General features: G+C 51.6%; 1 protein-coding gene across 1 annotated transcript in view; it reads right to left on the bottom strand.

The window, feature by feature from the left end:
- spef2 (sperm flagellar 2) overlaps positions 1 to 15,000 on the bottom strand; it is a gene marked incomplete at both ends in the record, with an annotated part of 22,224 nt that overhangs the window by 4,068 nt on the left and 3,156 nt on the right. The window contains 25 exons of the mRNA XM_084439627.1: positions 2,455 to 2,684; positions 2,849 to 2,987; positions 3,590 to 3,709; positions 3,900 to 4,044; positions 4,352 to 4,493; positions 4,930 to 5,001; positions 5,287 to 5,447; positions 6,058 to 6,195; positions 6,342 to 6,480; positions 6,602 to 6,729; positions 6,962 to 7,023; positions 7,232 to 7,264; positions 7,876 to 7,998; positions 8,500 to 8,654; positions 8,830 to 8,980; positions 9,517 to 9,770; positions 9,948 to 10,051; positions 10,147 to 10,196; positions 10,741 to 10,840; positions 11,066 to 11,154; positions 11,340 to 11,562; positions 11,786 to 11,954; positions 13,493 to 13,680; positions 14,683 to 14,871; positions 14,952 to 15,000. The exon at positions 14,952 to 15,000 is cut by the window's right edge and continues 168 nt beyond it. Coding sequence (XP_084295753.1) covers positions 2,455 to 2,684; positions 2,849 to 2,987; positions 3,590 to 3,709; positions 3,900 to 4,044; positions 4,352 to 4,493; positions 4,930 to 5,001; positions 5,287 to 5,447; positions 6,058 to 6,195; positions 6,342 to 6,480; positions 6,602 to 6,729; positions 6,962 to 7,023; positions 7,232 to 7,264; positions 7,876 to 7,998; positions 8,500 to 8,654; positions 8,830 to 8,980; positions 9,517 to 9,770; positions 9,948 to 10,051; positions 10,147 to 10,196; positions 10,741 to 10,840; positions 11,066 to 11,154; positions 11,340 to 11,562; positions 11,786 to 11,954; positions 13,493 to 13,680; positions 14,683 to 14,871; positions 14,952 to 15,000 — 3,353 coding nt within the window. The remainder of the gene's footprint in view (positions 1 to 2,454; positions 2,685 to 2,848; positions 2,988 to 3,589; positions 3,710 to 3,899; positions 4,045 to 4,351; positions 4,494 to 4,929; positions 5,002 to 5,286; positions 5,448 to 6,057; positions 6,196 to 6,341; positions 6,481 to 6,601; positions 6,730 to 6,961; positions 7,024 to 7,231; positions 7,265 to 7,875; positions 7,999 to 8,499; positions 8,655 to 8,829; positions 8,981 to 9,516; positions 9,771 to 9,947; positions 10,052 to 10,146; positions 10,197 to 10,740; positions 10,841 to 11,065; positions 11,155 to 11,339; positions 11,563 to 11,785; positions 11,955 to 13,492; positions 13,681 to 14,682; positions 14,872 to 14,951) is intronic.

Genomic DNA, 15,000 nt, shown 5'->3' with positions numbered 1-15,000 from the left:
AGAGAGAGAGAGAGAGAGAGAGAGAGAGAGAGATGGAGAGAGAAAGAGAGAGAGAGAGAGAGGGAGAAAGAGAGAGAGAGAGAGAGAGAGAGAAAGAGAGAGAGAGAGAGAGAGAGAGAGAGGGAGAGAAAGAGAGAGAGAGAGAGAGAGAGAGAGAGAAAGAAAGAGATGAGGGGCGAGAGAGAGATGGAGAGAGATGGAGAGAGGGATTCCGTTTTGTAGTCTAATAAATTTGGTGGTGTTGTTGTAGTGGGTCACCGTTGCTGAGTGTGTATGCATGTGTGTGGGACCTTCTTAATTTCCAATCTCTTCTTTCCACATTCTCCTCCTCTCTGTCTGCTGCTAAAGCTGCTTTCTTCCGCTCTAAAATCCTAACCTCTGCTTCCAATCCTAAAAAACTCTTTGAAACCTTCTCTTCACTACTCCAGCCCCCACCTCCTACTCCCAACTCCTCCCTTCTCCCTGATGATTTCGCCAACTTCTTTGACAAGAAAGTTAACGATATCAGATCCTCTTTCCCCCCTCCCCCGGTCAACGCTCCATGCACAAAACTCACCCCCCCATCCCCACCCTCTCTCCACTCCCTGCTCCCCCCCTCCTCTCCACGCCCCACCTTATCCCACTTTTCTCCCCTCTCCCCCAACGAGGCCCTCAACCTTGTAACATCTAACCGCCCCACCACGTGCTCCCTAGACCCTGTTCCCTCGACTCTCCTTCAGTCTGTTGCACCCGAACTCCTTCCCTTCCTAACCCACCTCATCAATGCATCTCTTGTATCAGGATGTTTTCCCTCTGCTTTCAAGACTGCCAGAGTCACCCCCCTCCTAAAGAAACCATCTCTCGACCCGTCTGATGTCAAAAACTACAGACCGGTTTCCCTTCTATCCTTTCTATCCAAAACACTTGAACGTGCTATCTTTAACCAACTGTCTTCGTACCTCCACCAGAACGACCTCCTAGATCCCCACCAATCCGGGTTCAAGGCTGGCCACTCGACAGAGACCGCCCTCCTTGCAGCAACAGAGTCACTCCATGCCGCTAGAGCGAACTCTCTCTCCTCTGTCCTGATACTCCTAGACCTGTCAGCAGCATTTGATACGGTAGACCACCAGATCCTCCTCTCCACCCTCGAGGAGAAAGGCATCGATGGCTCTGCACACTCCCTGTTTGCATCCTACCTGACGGGCCGCTCCTACCAGGTGAAATGGAGAGGGTCGACGTCGGAACCGCGTAGTCTGACTACGGGGGTTCCACAAGGGTCTGTCCTGGGTCCTCTCCTGTTTTCCCTCTACACTACATCTCTGGGCTCTGTCATTCGCTCGCATGGCTTCTCCTATCACTGCTATGCCGATGACACCCAACTGGTTCTGTCATTTCCCCCTTCTGATACAGAAGTGGAGACACGCATAGCTGGGTGCTTGGCTGACATTTCGGAGTGGATGACGACACATCACCTCAAGCTCAATCTGGACAAGACTGAGCTGCTGTTCCTCCCGGGGAAGGGCTGTCCGCACCGGGACCTGGCCATCACCATTGAAGACACAGTGGTGACCCCGACTCGGACTGCGAGGAATCTGGGTGTGACCCTGGATGACCAACTGTCATTTTCCTCACATGTCACATCTGTCACACGTTCCTGCGGATTCATGCTCTACAACATCAGGAGGATTTGCCCTTTCCTCACTAATGAAACGGCGCAGGTACTCATCCAGGCCCTGGTCATCTCCCGCCTGGACTACTGCAACTCCCTCCTCGCGGGGGCACCGGCGTCAGCCATTAAACCTCTGGAACTTGTCCAGAAGGCTGCTGCTCGCCTGGTGTTCAACCACCCCAAATTCTCCCACACAACTTCCCTCCTCCGTTCCCTACACTGGCTCCCTGTAGCGGCTCGCATCCAGTTTAAAACTCTGGCGCTAGCCTACAGGGCAATGAAAGGAACAGCCCCCTCCTACCTCCAGGCCATGGTCAAACCCTACATCCCCTCCCGACCACTACGCTCTGCTACCTCAGGGCGACTGGTTGCCCCGTCACTCCGAGGCTCCTGCGGTCGATCGACACGGTCACAGCTCTTCTCTGTCCTGGCCCCGCAGTGGTGGAATGAGCTGCCCACTGATGTCAGGACAGCAGAGTCGCTGCCCATCTTTCGTCGCAGGCTCAAAACTCATCTCTTCAAGAAGTACTACAACAATCCTCCCACCTAAGCACTTATTATATTATATTGCACTGTACTTTAGATTGTGATTCTTGCACTTTGCCTTCAGCACTAGATTATGCTCTTAGTCACTTGTTTTAGAAAGAAGATGCACTTGTGAGTTCTGGCAAGTAGTAGTACATTGGCTCTTCCTACGTTAAATGCAATTATTGTTAGTCGCTTTGGATAAAAGCGTCTGCTAAATGACTGTAATGTAATGTAATGTAATGTAATGTAATGTGTGTGTGTGTTTTCAGCCCTACCCGACGGCGCCACCTTGTGGAGCTGGTGGTAGAACGCCTCCAGCTGGACCACGGTCAGGGTGCTGTCCACCGGCTCCTCCCGGGCGGGGGGCCGGGGGGCGGGGGGGGGGCTCGCCACCACCCGCACGTCTCCGTTCACGAAGAAGTCCGTTCGCACCAGAACCAGCTCACTCTGCAGCCTACTGCCCGACTCGATGTGGTGACACACCACCTCAGCCAGCTGGTCAATACTGGACATGGGGTCACACACACACACACACACACACACACACACACACACACACACACACACACACACACACACACACTCAATCATTGACCCTAGAGGTTGAACGAGTAGTGAAAGCTATTAGTGCGCTTCTCCTGGACTTCCTGACTTCCCAGCTCCGCCCACCTGTTCATTTCGTCCAGGAAGCGGGCTCCGAGCCACTCGTCCATGGCGCCGAAGACTAGCTCCGCCTCCCTCTTCAGGCTTCTCACCACGAGTAGCGCACGGGCCCTGATGAGCTCCATACGCACCTTCACTGCGCTCTCTGGAGGGGCGAACACACACACACACACACACACACACACACGCACACACACACAGGCATAGATATACTGTACACAGATACTATCACACAGTCTTTGGTCAGATAAAATTATGTTCACAAATCGGTGTGCTGGTTGTACCTTCGTGTTCGAGGGTTAGGGCTGCAGCAAGGCGGTAGGGCTAGGGCTAGGGTCAGGGCTAGGGTCAGGGCTAGGTTTAGGGCTAGGGTCAGGGCTAGGGTCAGGGCTAGGTTTAGGGCTAGGGTCAGGGCTAGGGTTAGGGCTAGGATTAGGGCTAGGGTCAGGGCTAGGGTTAGCGCTAGGGTCAGGGCTAGGGTTAGCGCTAGGGTTAGGGCTAGGGTCAGGGCTAGGTTTAGGGCTAGGGTCAGGGCTAGGGTTAGGGCTAGGATTAGGGCTAGGGTCAGGGCTAGCGCTAGGGTCAGGGCTAGGGTCAGGGCTAGGTTTAGGGCTAGGGTTAGGGCTAGGGTTAGGGCTAGGATTAGGGCTAGGGTCAGGGCTAGGGTTAGCGCTAGGGTCAGGGCTAGGGTTAGGGCTAGGGTCAGGGCTAAAGTTAGGGTTAGCGTAGGTTTAGGGCAAACGGCACCTTCGTGTTCGAGGGCGGCGGCGTACTCCTGTCTGATCTTGGCCCTGACGGCTCGACGCCCCGCCTCCTCAGTGTCCTCCTCCACTGGAGGGGGGGGGCTGGGCTCCTGGGCCGGGGGTCCTGGAGGAGGGAGGGGGGGGAGGAAGGGGAGGAGGGACAGAGGGACACTTAGACACACGGCTGGATGGGCCTAAAACACACACTAGCCAAATGCTAGTATACCGTCCTTCTGGCGGGGGATTTGGCGTGATGACCAGCCCCTCTGGCGTGTGAACATGAAGGACGGGTGGCCGGTGGTCAGTCTCTCTACCTTTCTTCCTGGCTCCCTTCTTCTTGTCCCTGGCAGAGGTGGCCGCGGGGGCGGATACCAGGGACATCCTCTGGAGCCTCTCTGCCTCCATCTGCTGGAGAACCTCGTTCTCCTCCCCCTCCCGCTGCTGGGCCTCCACCAAGACCTGGACATGCGCGCACACACACACGCACACACACACACACACACACACACACACACGCACACACACACACACACACACACGCACACACACGCACACACATACACGCACACACACACGCGTACATGTGCGCAAACGTTGAAAGAAGTGCTTAACAGTGCTCAACTTCGAGGGACACCAGTGAGGTTTGAAAGGGGTAAAATGTCCCCTTGTACCATAAAGAAAAAACATACAGTATACACACACACACACACACACATGCGTGCACACGCACCCACACACACACACACACACAGGTTCTGGTCTGTACCATGCTGTTTATGGAGGACAGGGCGGTGTGGTAGATGTCCTGCACCAGTTTCTCGTCAGGGTCCAGTTTCTCGTCAGGGACGCTCTTCTGCTTGGTGGACACCACCTCGGTGGACGCAGGTCTCCTGGGGATGAGGGGCACCCTGGGACAGCACAAAGAGGCTGGGAGGTCACACACACACACACACACACACACACACACACACACACACACACCCTGGAGGCCTTTCTGTCAAGCCTTTCAGAGATGAAGAGTGAACACCCAGGGCTGAATGTGGTTTTAAGAAGTCCAGACCCTACTGAGTCATCCTGGAGTTGAAGTAACTCATCTGCCCCGGTCTCTCTTTCCATTCCATTCCATTCCATTCCATTCCATTCAATTCAATTCAATGATTGGCAGGAAATACTCAGTTCAACAATATTGCCAAAGCATATTGCCAGGCTCTCTCTCTCTCTCTCCCTCCCTCTCTCTCTCTCCCTCTCTCTCTCTCTCTCTCCCTCCCTCTCTCTCCCTCCCTCCCTCTCTCTCCCTCCCTCTCTCTCTCCCTCTATCTCTCTCTCTCCCTCTCTCTTCCTTACACTTTAGTTTTCCTCTTCTCCTCTCCCTCAGGCTCCTTCTTGCTGCCGGCGCTCTTGGCGACTCTCTCAGAGCTGCAGACAGACCGACGGAGAGATGACGATCATAATAACCACTGAACCAGCAAGGATCAATGCTGGTTACATTAGAAACAGTGTCAGATGACTGACCTATGGTATGATTTATATGATGTCATTCTATTCAATAGAATGACATCATGCTATCTTCGGTTCAATTGTGGTACACCAACATGATTATAGCCCAGATAGACAGATGTTGTGATACAGTAGGACCTGAACAGACAGAGGTGTACTACTATACACCGCAGCCCAGCCCAGTGGTATCAGTCTGGTTCCTGCCTTTTGGGCATGTCGGTGTGGGTGCCCTCCTCCAGCTCGGCGATGTCCAGCAGGGGGATACAGGCGAAGTTTGCCCCCATCTCAGGCAGCACCTCCTGGTACATGGCGGAGTAGTAGTCCTTCAGCAGACGCAGGGAGTCCTGGAACCTGTCCACCTCCACCTGCACAGGGAGTTAGCAGGGTTAAGGCTAGCAGGGTTAGGGTTAGCAGGGTTAAGGCTAGCAGGGTTAGGGTTAGCAGGGTTAAGGCTAGCAGGGTTAGCAGGGTTGAGGCTAGCAGGGTTAGCAGGGTTGAGGTTAGCAGGGTTAGCAGGGTTAAGGCTAGCAGGGTTAGCAGGGTTAAGGCTAGCAGGGTTAGCAGGGTTGAGGTTAGCAGGGTTAGGGTTAGCAGGGTTAAGGCTAGCAGGGTTAGCAGGGTTAAGGCTAGCAGGGTTAGGGTTAGCAGGGTTAAGGCTAGCAGGGTTAGGGTTAGCAGGGTTAAGGCTAGCAGGGTTAGGGTTAGCAGGGTTAGCAGGGTTAAGGCTAGCAGGGTTAGGGTTAGCAGGGTTAGCAGGGTTAAGGCTAGCAGGGTTAGCAGGGTTAAGGCTAGCAGGGTTAGGGTTAGCAGGGTTAAGGCTAGCAGGGTTAGGGTTAGCAGGGTTAGGGTTAGCAGGGTTAGGGTAAGCAAGGTTGCCTACTCAATTGATTATGTCTAAGTTTTAATTCGCTTCACAAAATCTCTAGACAGTCTTCCTATCAGCCTAGAAGCTGCCTTGACTCGTGGTCAGGTTACCTGCATGAGTGTGGAGTAGTGGTTGATGAGGATGGCTGAGTGGTCCTCCAGCCAACCGTCTCCCATCATGGACGCCCTCTCCTGCCCCGCCTCCTCCCGCCGCTTGTCGCAGATGTCCCACAGACGCTCCCGCAGGTCCTACGGGATTGGACGAGCGGGCTGTCAATCATAATCATCACCAGCTTGAGGCTTTTCCAAAAATGGACTTGCATCAATTTTTGGTATGGTCTTTGTTTGCGAATGTACTGTGTACAGGTATGTGTGTGTGTGTGTGTGTGTGTTACGTCGAGGCGCTGGTGCAGCTCAGCCTTGGTCTCCTTGTCGTCCCTCATGTCCTCAGGCATGCTGTTGTAGTCCTGCTGCCACTGGCACACTAACTCCTGCTTCAGGTCTGGACGACCCAGGTACTGCTTAAACTCCTCTCTGGATCACACACACACACACACACACACACACACACACACACACACACACACACACACAATTACAACTGTACACACTTTGCGATGTAGGCTATGAAAAACAACTCCAGCCGTGAGCAGACCTGATGTTGAAGAGGTGGTGTATGATGAGGATCCGTTCGGTTCTCAGGTTCTGCATCACAGCCTTGACGCTGGAGAGGTAGGAGTCACACACGTTCTCCCAGCTGGGAACCAGGTACTCCGGGATCTCCTGAACGGACAGATTAGCCGGAGATTGACGACGGTGACGATGAATCTCTGCGGTTGCTAACAGTTGCTGTGAGTGGGATTAAGCCCCCGAGATTGGGAAGCCCTGCTCAGTCATCCACATAAACTAGACCCAGGTATCTGCACGCCTCTGTAATCTAGATTAGAGAGAGTTGTAATCTCGCATCTACTCAGATTGTCATAGATCTCCTCTTGCTCAATCCGCCAGTCCGTACCTTAGGGAGGGGTTCGTCCACAAAGACCCAACCAGCAGAGCCAGGGCGGGGGGGCGGGGCTTCTGAGTGTATAAAAGTAATTTGTTAGAAAAGTTAGAAATAGTTAGATTAAGTTTAGGTCAGATTAATTTACTTAAATTACGTTTAATCGGCAGCTGACCTATGTGTTCTAAGAGTCAGTTAGCTTTAAGTAGGTTTGTAGCTTGGTAAGATGTAAACTGGTTAGTTGTCCCAAACTAGAATTTGAGAATTTGCGGCTGACATTCTTACCCTCCTTGAGGACATCTATGTTGCTATGGGAACCTGTGGGACATATTAACGATGTCTCCATTTAACAAGAATCTTCTTTTTCACACTTACAGTAGAAACACAATAGACAGAATATAACTGGATTATCTAGCTGTTCCCTTAAAGATGATATCGATTTAAAAAAAATATGTGTAGACCAATCATAAAAAAAAATAATAATAATACATTTAAAATCCACAGAGCTTTTAGAAAGGTGCAGAATAAATGCTTTTCCCCCCAACAAAAATGATTGATTATGAATTTACTATTTAAAACATTTTGGGTCTGAAATGAATGTTACGTTTATTTCTGAGATGTCTGAGGTTTGGTTGCCACCTCTAACAAGGCCCATGAGACAGTCGTATTACGACATTGGTACAGGACCATAAGGTATCTCTGTGTCGGGAGCGATCAGGAGTAATACTATTAGCTCACAAGCCTTGTTAAGGGTTTATTTTTATTTTTATGATTTGTCTACATAAAAATGTTATCTATATCACCTTTAAGGATGAGGCTTTTGTTCACACACTTTTTTCCCACCAATTCAAACAGGCCAGGTTAACAGGTGTTTGTCATCAGACCTTTGGGAGAGCGTGAGATGGATTTGGAGCTGGATCTACTCTCACCCAGGGTGGGGTCCTGGGGCGGGGCCGAGGAGGACTGGGTAGAGGCCGGGGCCGGGGCCGGGCCTGTTTGGGTCTGGGAGGGGGAGGCTGTGGAGGCCTTCCCACTGTCCAACACCCCCACTTCTGCTGGATGGGAGCATGATAGATCATACCAGAAGCAAGGCGCAGGAAAGAACAGTACACTGCCGGTCTTAGCGTTTATCATACAGCACTGACACACACGCACGCACACACATAGGGCTGGGTATCGATTCGGATTTCAAGAATCGATTTGATTCCGATTCACAAGGTTCAGAATCGATTATCATGATTCGATTCGATTTGATTCAATATCGATTCAATTAGTGTTACTAAAACCTGTTTTTTTTAGCTGTAACCTTAATTACATGACTGCCAAGTTATGCAACACATCAATACTAGGGCTGGGTATCGATACTGATTTCCAAAAATGAAAGAATGAATGAATCATTGAATGAATTAATGAACTATTCATTCCTTTATTTATTAATTCATTCATTAAATAAAAGATCGATTTTGGGATTCATGAATCGATTCGGAATCAGAATTGATGAATCGATTTTTTAAACCCAGCCCTACACGCACACACACACACACGCCCCGTACCTTTCTCCGACTGCCTCGTGGCGTCGTACAGGACGGACTCCACCCTCCTGAAGACCTCCTCCTCCTCCAGCTCGGCGTCGATGCGGACCAGGATGCTTTGCTTCCCGGAGAACCACTTCTCCATCTTAGGCCAGGTGTCCTGGAACGCTGCGATCCTGGAGAAGGCGTGTGTGTGTGTGGGGGGGGGGGGGGGTGAAGAGACATGAGCAATGGATCACTGATGGATCCCTGAAGGCCCCGACACAGACAAAAACGCCTAGACGGGCCTATCTTATCCAAACCCCTGTGAGCTCTGCTGAAGTAACAGTCGGGGCTCGACTCCCACCCCACCTGTGATGTATCTGCCTCTTCTCCAGGCTCTTGTCTCTGGGGATGAGGACCTGGGTCTGTCTCTGGACCTGGCTGGTCTCCATGGTCTCCGTCTTCACTCCCCCTGGGGCGCTGGTCTCCTCTCCAGGCTGGCCGATGCTGTCTTCCTCACCTGGGACACGGAGTCTCCTCAGTCCCCATCACGACTAAAACCTCACACCTTCTGCCTGATGTTAAAGCTGCATTCAATGATTTTATGCATGTTGTAAAATCTAATTAAAACCACCTGATTGTTTCAATGAGCGTCCTAATAGCGTCCTACTTCAATGACTCACCCCTACCGGTCGCCTGGCGGTTGTTATTCCAGCATTTCTGCCTGTGTTGTTAATAGTCGGCCCATGCCCTTTGCTCCGCCCCCCTTGCCTTATATGGCTCTGCCCATTCATTTTAGCCGTTGGTTTGTAAACAAGTTTGCTCGAGTCCCTTACTGCCATCTAGTGGTAAAATAAAATCAATGACTACAGCTTTAAGCATAGGCCCTCACTCGGATGCCAAACCAAGTGGGACTTGCCAAAACAGGTCATGTCCCAAATCAACCCCAGAACCCTACACCCTACGCACTTGTGAAGTGAGTGGCCAGGACAGGTGAAGGAACTAGGATACAGGCGATTTGGGACAGAAACCCCAGAGTGCTTTGCTGCCACCTACAGGCCTGCTTGGCGGCGCGGCCCAGGACTTGTTCATCGGAGATGTCGAATAGCAGTGCCAGGTCCAGCACAGGGGCAGGAGGGGGCGGTTCTTTGGGTGCGTTCGTATCGAGCGCCAGGTTGGCCCTGCGGTCCTTCTTCTTCCCGTCCCTGGCCCCGGGGTCCGGCCCCCCCAGGGCCCTGTCCAGCAGCTTGGCCTGGTTCAGGTCCACGGGGAGCCCGTCCAGAATCCAGCCCGAGTCTGCCGGCACCTGCCTACAAACACACGAGAAAACATCACAGAGGCAGAGCGCAGTGGATTATGGGGGTTTAGCGCTTCCCCCAGATGTACATACGATGTCCACCTGTTTGAAATCCACTAGGAACCCATGTCCACTAGGCCCTTCTACGTCGTGGTGACCGTTCCTACAGCGGTCCGGACGAGCTGCGTACCTGATGGCGTCCACCACGATGTCGGTCAGCAGCTCGTCAGGGATGGCCTTGCCCTTTCTGAGGGCTCGCTCCACCGCCGCCCCCTGCTGGGCTCGCACGGACAGCTGGGAAGGGAACCGGGAAGCGGTCGTGAGTACCGACAGCCTTCCACGCGCTCTGCGGATGTGAATCTAACTAGAGTCCGTGCGGATGTACCGACCTTGGCTTTGCCCCTGGCGCCCTGCTGCACTGGCTCCTGGCTGACCGGGCCTGGAACAGAACAACCACACGTCACACAGCGCCGGCGTACTCAGAACCGCACCGTTCCCACGTGACGAGGAACCACGAGGGTTCCAACCACCGGATAACTCGGTGTCAGATAGGACTGGGGATCGATTCGAATTTCAAGAATCGATTCATTTCCGATTCACAAGGTTCAGAATCAATTATCACGATTCGATTCGATCCAATATCGATTCGGTTAGTGTTACTAAAACCTGTTTTTTTTTTTTGCTGTAACCTTAATTACATGACTGCCAAGTTATGCAACACATCAATACTAGGGCTGGGTATCGATACTGATTTCCAAAAAGGAATGAATGAATGAATCATTGAATGAATTAATGAACTATTCATTCCTTCATTTATTCATTAAATAAAAGATTGATTTTAGGATTCATGAATCGATCATTCATCATTTCAGAATCGATTAATCGATTATTTTTTAACCCAGCCCTAGCGTCAGGTCACAGCGGATCGTTAGCTGGTGCTTTATCACGACAGCCGTGAGACGACGGCGCCGGCGTGAACCCACCAGAGTCTAGCGAAGCGGCGGAGTCCTCGGCCTCCCCCCCGGGCTCTCTCTCCCTCTGACCCGGGTCCTTGGTGGGGGACGGACCACAGCCGTCTGGGCTCTGAGAGGCGGAGGACAGAATTTACAACCACTTCCCCCCTCTGGAATCAGTGAACGATCATTCATCCAGAGGTCCACCATGCAAGGGTCTCCTGTGACCAGCCTCACAGTTACAGGTGCACAAATCAAATCAAATCAAACTTTATTTGTATAGCGCATTTCATACAGAGGCAACACAATGCGCTTGGAAGGGAAACACAGGAAGTACAGTCCAGGTTCTACTGACCACACTTCCTGTCCGCAGCTCCCCGGCGCGATGGGCTACCAGCGCTTCCTGGATCAGAACGTTGGCCGACAGGACGTGGATGCCGTGGACTGAGGGTCCGAGGTCAGGGGTGAGAGGTTAGGGGTCAGAGAGGGGTCAGGAAGAGCTGAGAGATGTGAACAACGGAGCTACGCATTCATTGTGAAACTGGAACTGACAGTCCAGCTCTCGTTTGTAAAACACACACAATCTTCTACACGTCTGTCAGTGTGACGGACAGACCGCGAGTGTGTACCTTGCGCGATGCGCGTCAGACAAGTGGTCTTGCCGGAGAAGAGCTTGCCCATGACACAGGCCCTGATGGTGAACCGGGGGAAGTTTGGCGGGGGGGTGTCGGGCTCGGGGGGGTGGACTATGCTGTTCAACCTCAGGACCACGTGACCCAGGATGTTGTTGTTGGAGGGAGGGGGCTTTGGGTCCGCGCCCTCCGCAGGCCACGCCCACTCCCCTGTCATACTCTGATGACAGAAGCCACAACAGTGACAATAAGAGTGCACAGCGATATATTACATCACTCCACCATGGGATGTCAATTAACGTCAGTGTTTTAATTGCAAGGGTAAAGTGTTGTTTGCCTCGAACAACTCGGGAAGTCAGACAGATAGCGTATTCATACGTTTGTTTATTTAATTAATTTGTTAGTTCATTCGTTCATCAGTTGATTCATCCGCTCATTCCGACCGTGTACTCGTCGTAGTCCTGGTCGTTGAGGATGTCCATCTTCTCCAGCTCCAGCCGCTGCTCCGGGCTGGGGTCAGAGGTCAGCTGCTCCACGCTGGCCTGCTGGTACAGGGGCTTCCCACAGAACAGCAGCTCCTTCCACTCACGCATCAGTTTCACCGGGATAAGACTGGGGACCGGGAGCACACACACACACACACACAGGACACAATCAGATGTGGAAGGACACACACACATACACACACACACAGGACACTTAGATGTGGAAGGACACACACACACACACACACACTCCAAACAGGGCACCATGATTACTGGACCTAAAATAGGCCTACTTGAATATCACTTGACTGAGTTTTTAGAGGGTGATGAATAATCATTTTTCTATGTAGCTACCCTCTCCATCCTAGCTATAATATGATGTGTTTTGGTGTCTAGCGCTGTCTACACTTTCTATTACAGTATGTTAGTAGCATGATGGTTCTAATGCAATTAATTGATTAATTGATTTATTGAATGAGGTCCACATTCAGCTCACGAGACAAATCAGACAGAATTGGAGGTTGTTTTCTTTATTTGATATCTTTGGTCAAACAGAGTCACATGCCTGCCACATACTGTACCAACACCCCCAAAGCTGACAACCCAAACGCCTAGCCGGGCTGCAGAGGCTAGCAGGATAACACACCTGTGAAAACACCTCTATCCCTGCCTCCATATCTACAACCTTGCGTCATCACCGTCATGGCAACTTTTCACTTCACACTTATCAGGGTGTGACAACACTGTTCCAACGTGCCATCTCTGAATGGCCAATCATTTGAAAATAAGGGAAACAGACAGGAACAGAGGGAACACTTTATTCTGAGGGGCCCCTACGCTGTAGACGATCAAACTATAAACAAACTATCAACCATGCTAGGGTTAGGGTAGTCTCAACGCCAGACCCATGAGAGTTCTTTCGGCGATACGCTACTTGAGCTACGCTAACTACGTTACTGCATGCTGCAGATGTGGGTCTGGGACACTCATGCAAAAATCTAGTGCTCAAATCCTGGCAATTCGTTGGTTTCGCAGGAATCCCTGCGACACCAATCAGTAAGGACTTTTGCAATCAGGCGTTCCCACCCATAGATATGCCCCGCCCATCTAACCTGGGCTAGCGTCTCTCATTTGCTGCTACGACCTGTCACTCTTTCAATTTTGACCTGTCGATACGCCCTCAGAACACCAGCTTGGGCGGCGAAGAGGCACAGACAGTAGTATGCGGAGCGCAGCGATTCAACCTAATATTTGAGTCTGGAGAGAGACTAGGATTAGGGTTACTGTTAGTGTATACTAGGGTTAGGGTTACTGTTAGTGTATACTAGGGTTAGGGTTACTGTTAGTGTATACTAGGGTTAGGGTTACTGTTAGTGTATACTAGGGTTAGGGTTACTGTTAGTGTATACTAGGGTTAGGGTTACTGTTAGTGTATACTAGGGTTAGGGTTACTGTTAGTGTATACTAGGATTAGGGTTACTGTTAGTGTATACTAGGGTTAGGGTTACTGTTAGTGTATACTAGGGTTAGGGTTGATGTATACTCTGTATCTGTAAGCCACCTAGGGCAGCCCTCACAGCAAAGTGTTCCCCATACAGACAAAAATGGAGCAGACATGGTCCAGCCACCAGCGGGCGAAAGAGTGACAGGGTGACAGTGACATACTTCCCCGTGAGCAGGCGGTACTCCCCGGCCTTGGAGGCCAGGTCCACTATCTGCTCCAGAACCTCCCGGCAGCTGTCCAGGTGTTTCCTGTAGCGAGCCGCGGCCCGCTCGGCGGCCATCTTGTCGCACAGCTCCATCTCCTTCCTGGTCTCCTCGGCGCGCTCCAGTCTGGCCTGGCGAGCCAAAGCCTGTTCCGCAGCAGCGGCACGGCACACATTTAGGACAGAAAGGGTTCTAAGGTCGTTCCCTTTAGAACCACCTGGGGGAAAAAAACCTTTAAGGGCCCTTTTTGGATCTTGGTATAACCTTTGTTTGGTTAAATGTTTTTACCTGAAACCAAAAAAGGTTCTAAACAGGATTTTTTTTTTCAGAGTGAACTAAAGAACCCTTGCGGAACCTGCGGAACCCTTTTTCGAGTGCAGACCAGGCTGACAGAGGTGGAACCGGCAGTCTCCTCCATTCACTTTCTTCTCTCCCACATACAGACATAGAGAGGAATACAGTACAGTAACACAGATACTATAACACAGCCGGCTAATACTGTCCTGAAGGCCGGATCAACACGCTCACAACACTTGTGAATAACCTTCAAGTTTCAACTTTCAAGTGGTGTTTTCAAAACCTCCACTAGACCAGACAACTAATGTTTCATAAGAGCAACATCCAATGTGCAGGTAATAATACACCTTCTAACCCCCTCTATCAGAATGTTGTCAGAGACACCTAGTCTACTACAGTACTAGAACATAGGTGACGGTGAGTACGATATTGTAGGATACTGTAGGACATAGACTGATTGCAGGCTAGATACTTCTAGAATAGCAGGGATGAGTATTATAGTAGGTCAACAACAGACATGTATCTACCTCCTGCCCCCTACAGGGTACCACAGGTATAACATCACAACACACTGTCTATCTCCCTATATCCCAGTTAACACTGCAGGTGAGAACCTCTAACCTACTGGGACAGGAGGCTGAGCTAAACCAGATACTTTATTCATCTCTATAGCGCCCCCTGGTGTACAGGAGGTTATTTTCTGGTTCTCAGTGCCTTGTTACTACAGGTGAGAACCCCTACCCTACTGACACAGGAGGCTAAGATAAACCCATTGACCGTAGGGCTAAACCAGGGAAGTCATATCTCTCTGGCTCCCTCTAGTGGACGGGACGTTCCGCTCAGGCTCTCACCGCCTCCCTCTCCAGGGCCTCCTGGAAGTCCCTCTCCCTCTGCTCCTGGTACTGCCTCTCCCTGAAGACGCGGTTCTGCCGCAGCACCTCCTTCTGCCGGCGCAGCTGCATGAGCTGCACGGCCACACGCCGCTCCTGCTGGGACTGGCGGGTCAGGCGCTCCACCAGCCGCTCCTCGCGCTGCGCCTCCTAGCGGACAGCGAGGAGACGACGACGGGTTAGGGCTAGGAGACGAGGGGAGGAGGGAAGGAGAGAGGAGAGGAGGTTACCTCCTGGGCCTCGTGCAACTTCAGTTGTTCCACCAGGACCCGGCGGCGG

Source organism: Borostomias antarcticus (assembly GCF_949987555.1).
Source record: "Borostomias antarcticus genome assembly, chromosome: 6".
Classification (NCBI taxonomy): domain Eukaryota; kingdom Metazoa; phylum Chordata; class Actinopteri; order Stomiiformes; family Stomiidae; genus Borostomias; species Borostomias antarcticus.
This window is presented reverse-complemented; position numbering and strand designations above follow the sequence as displayed.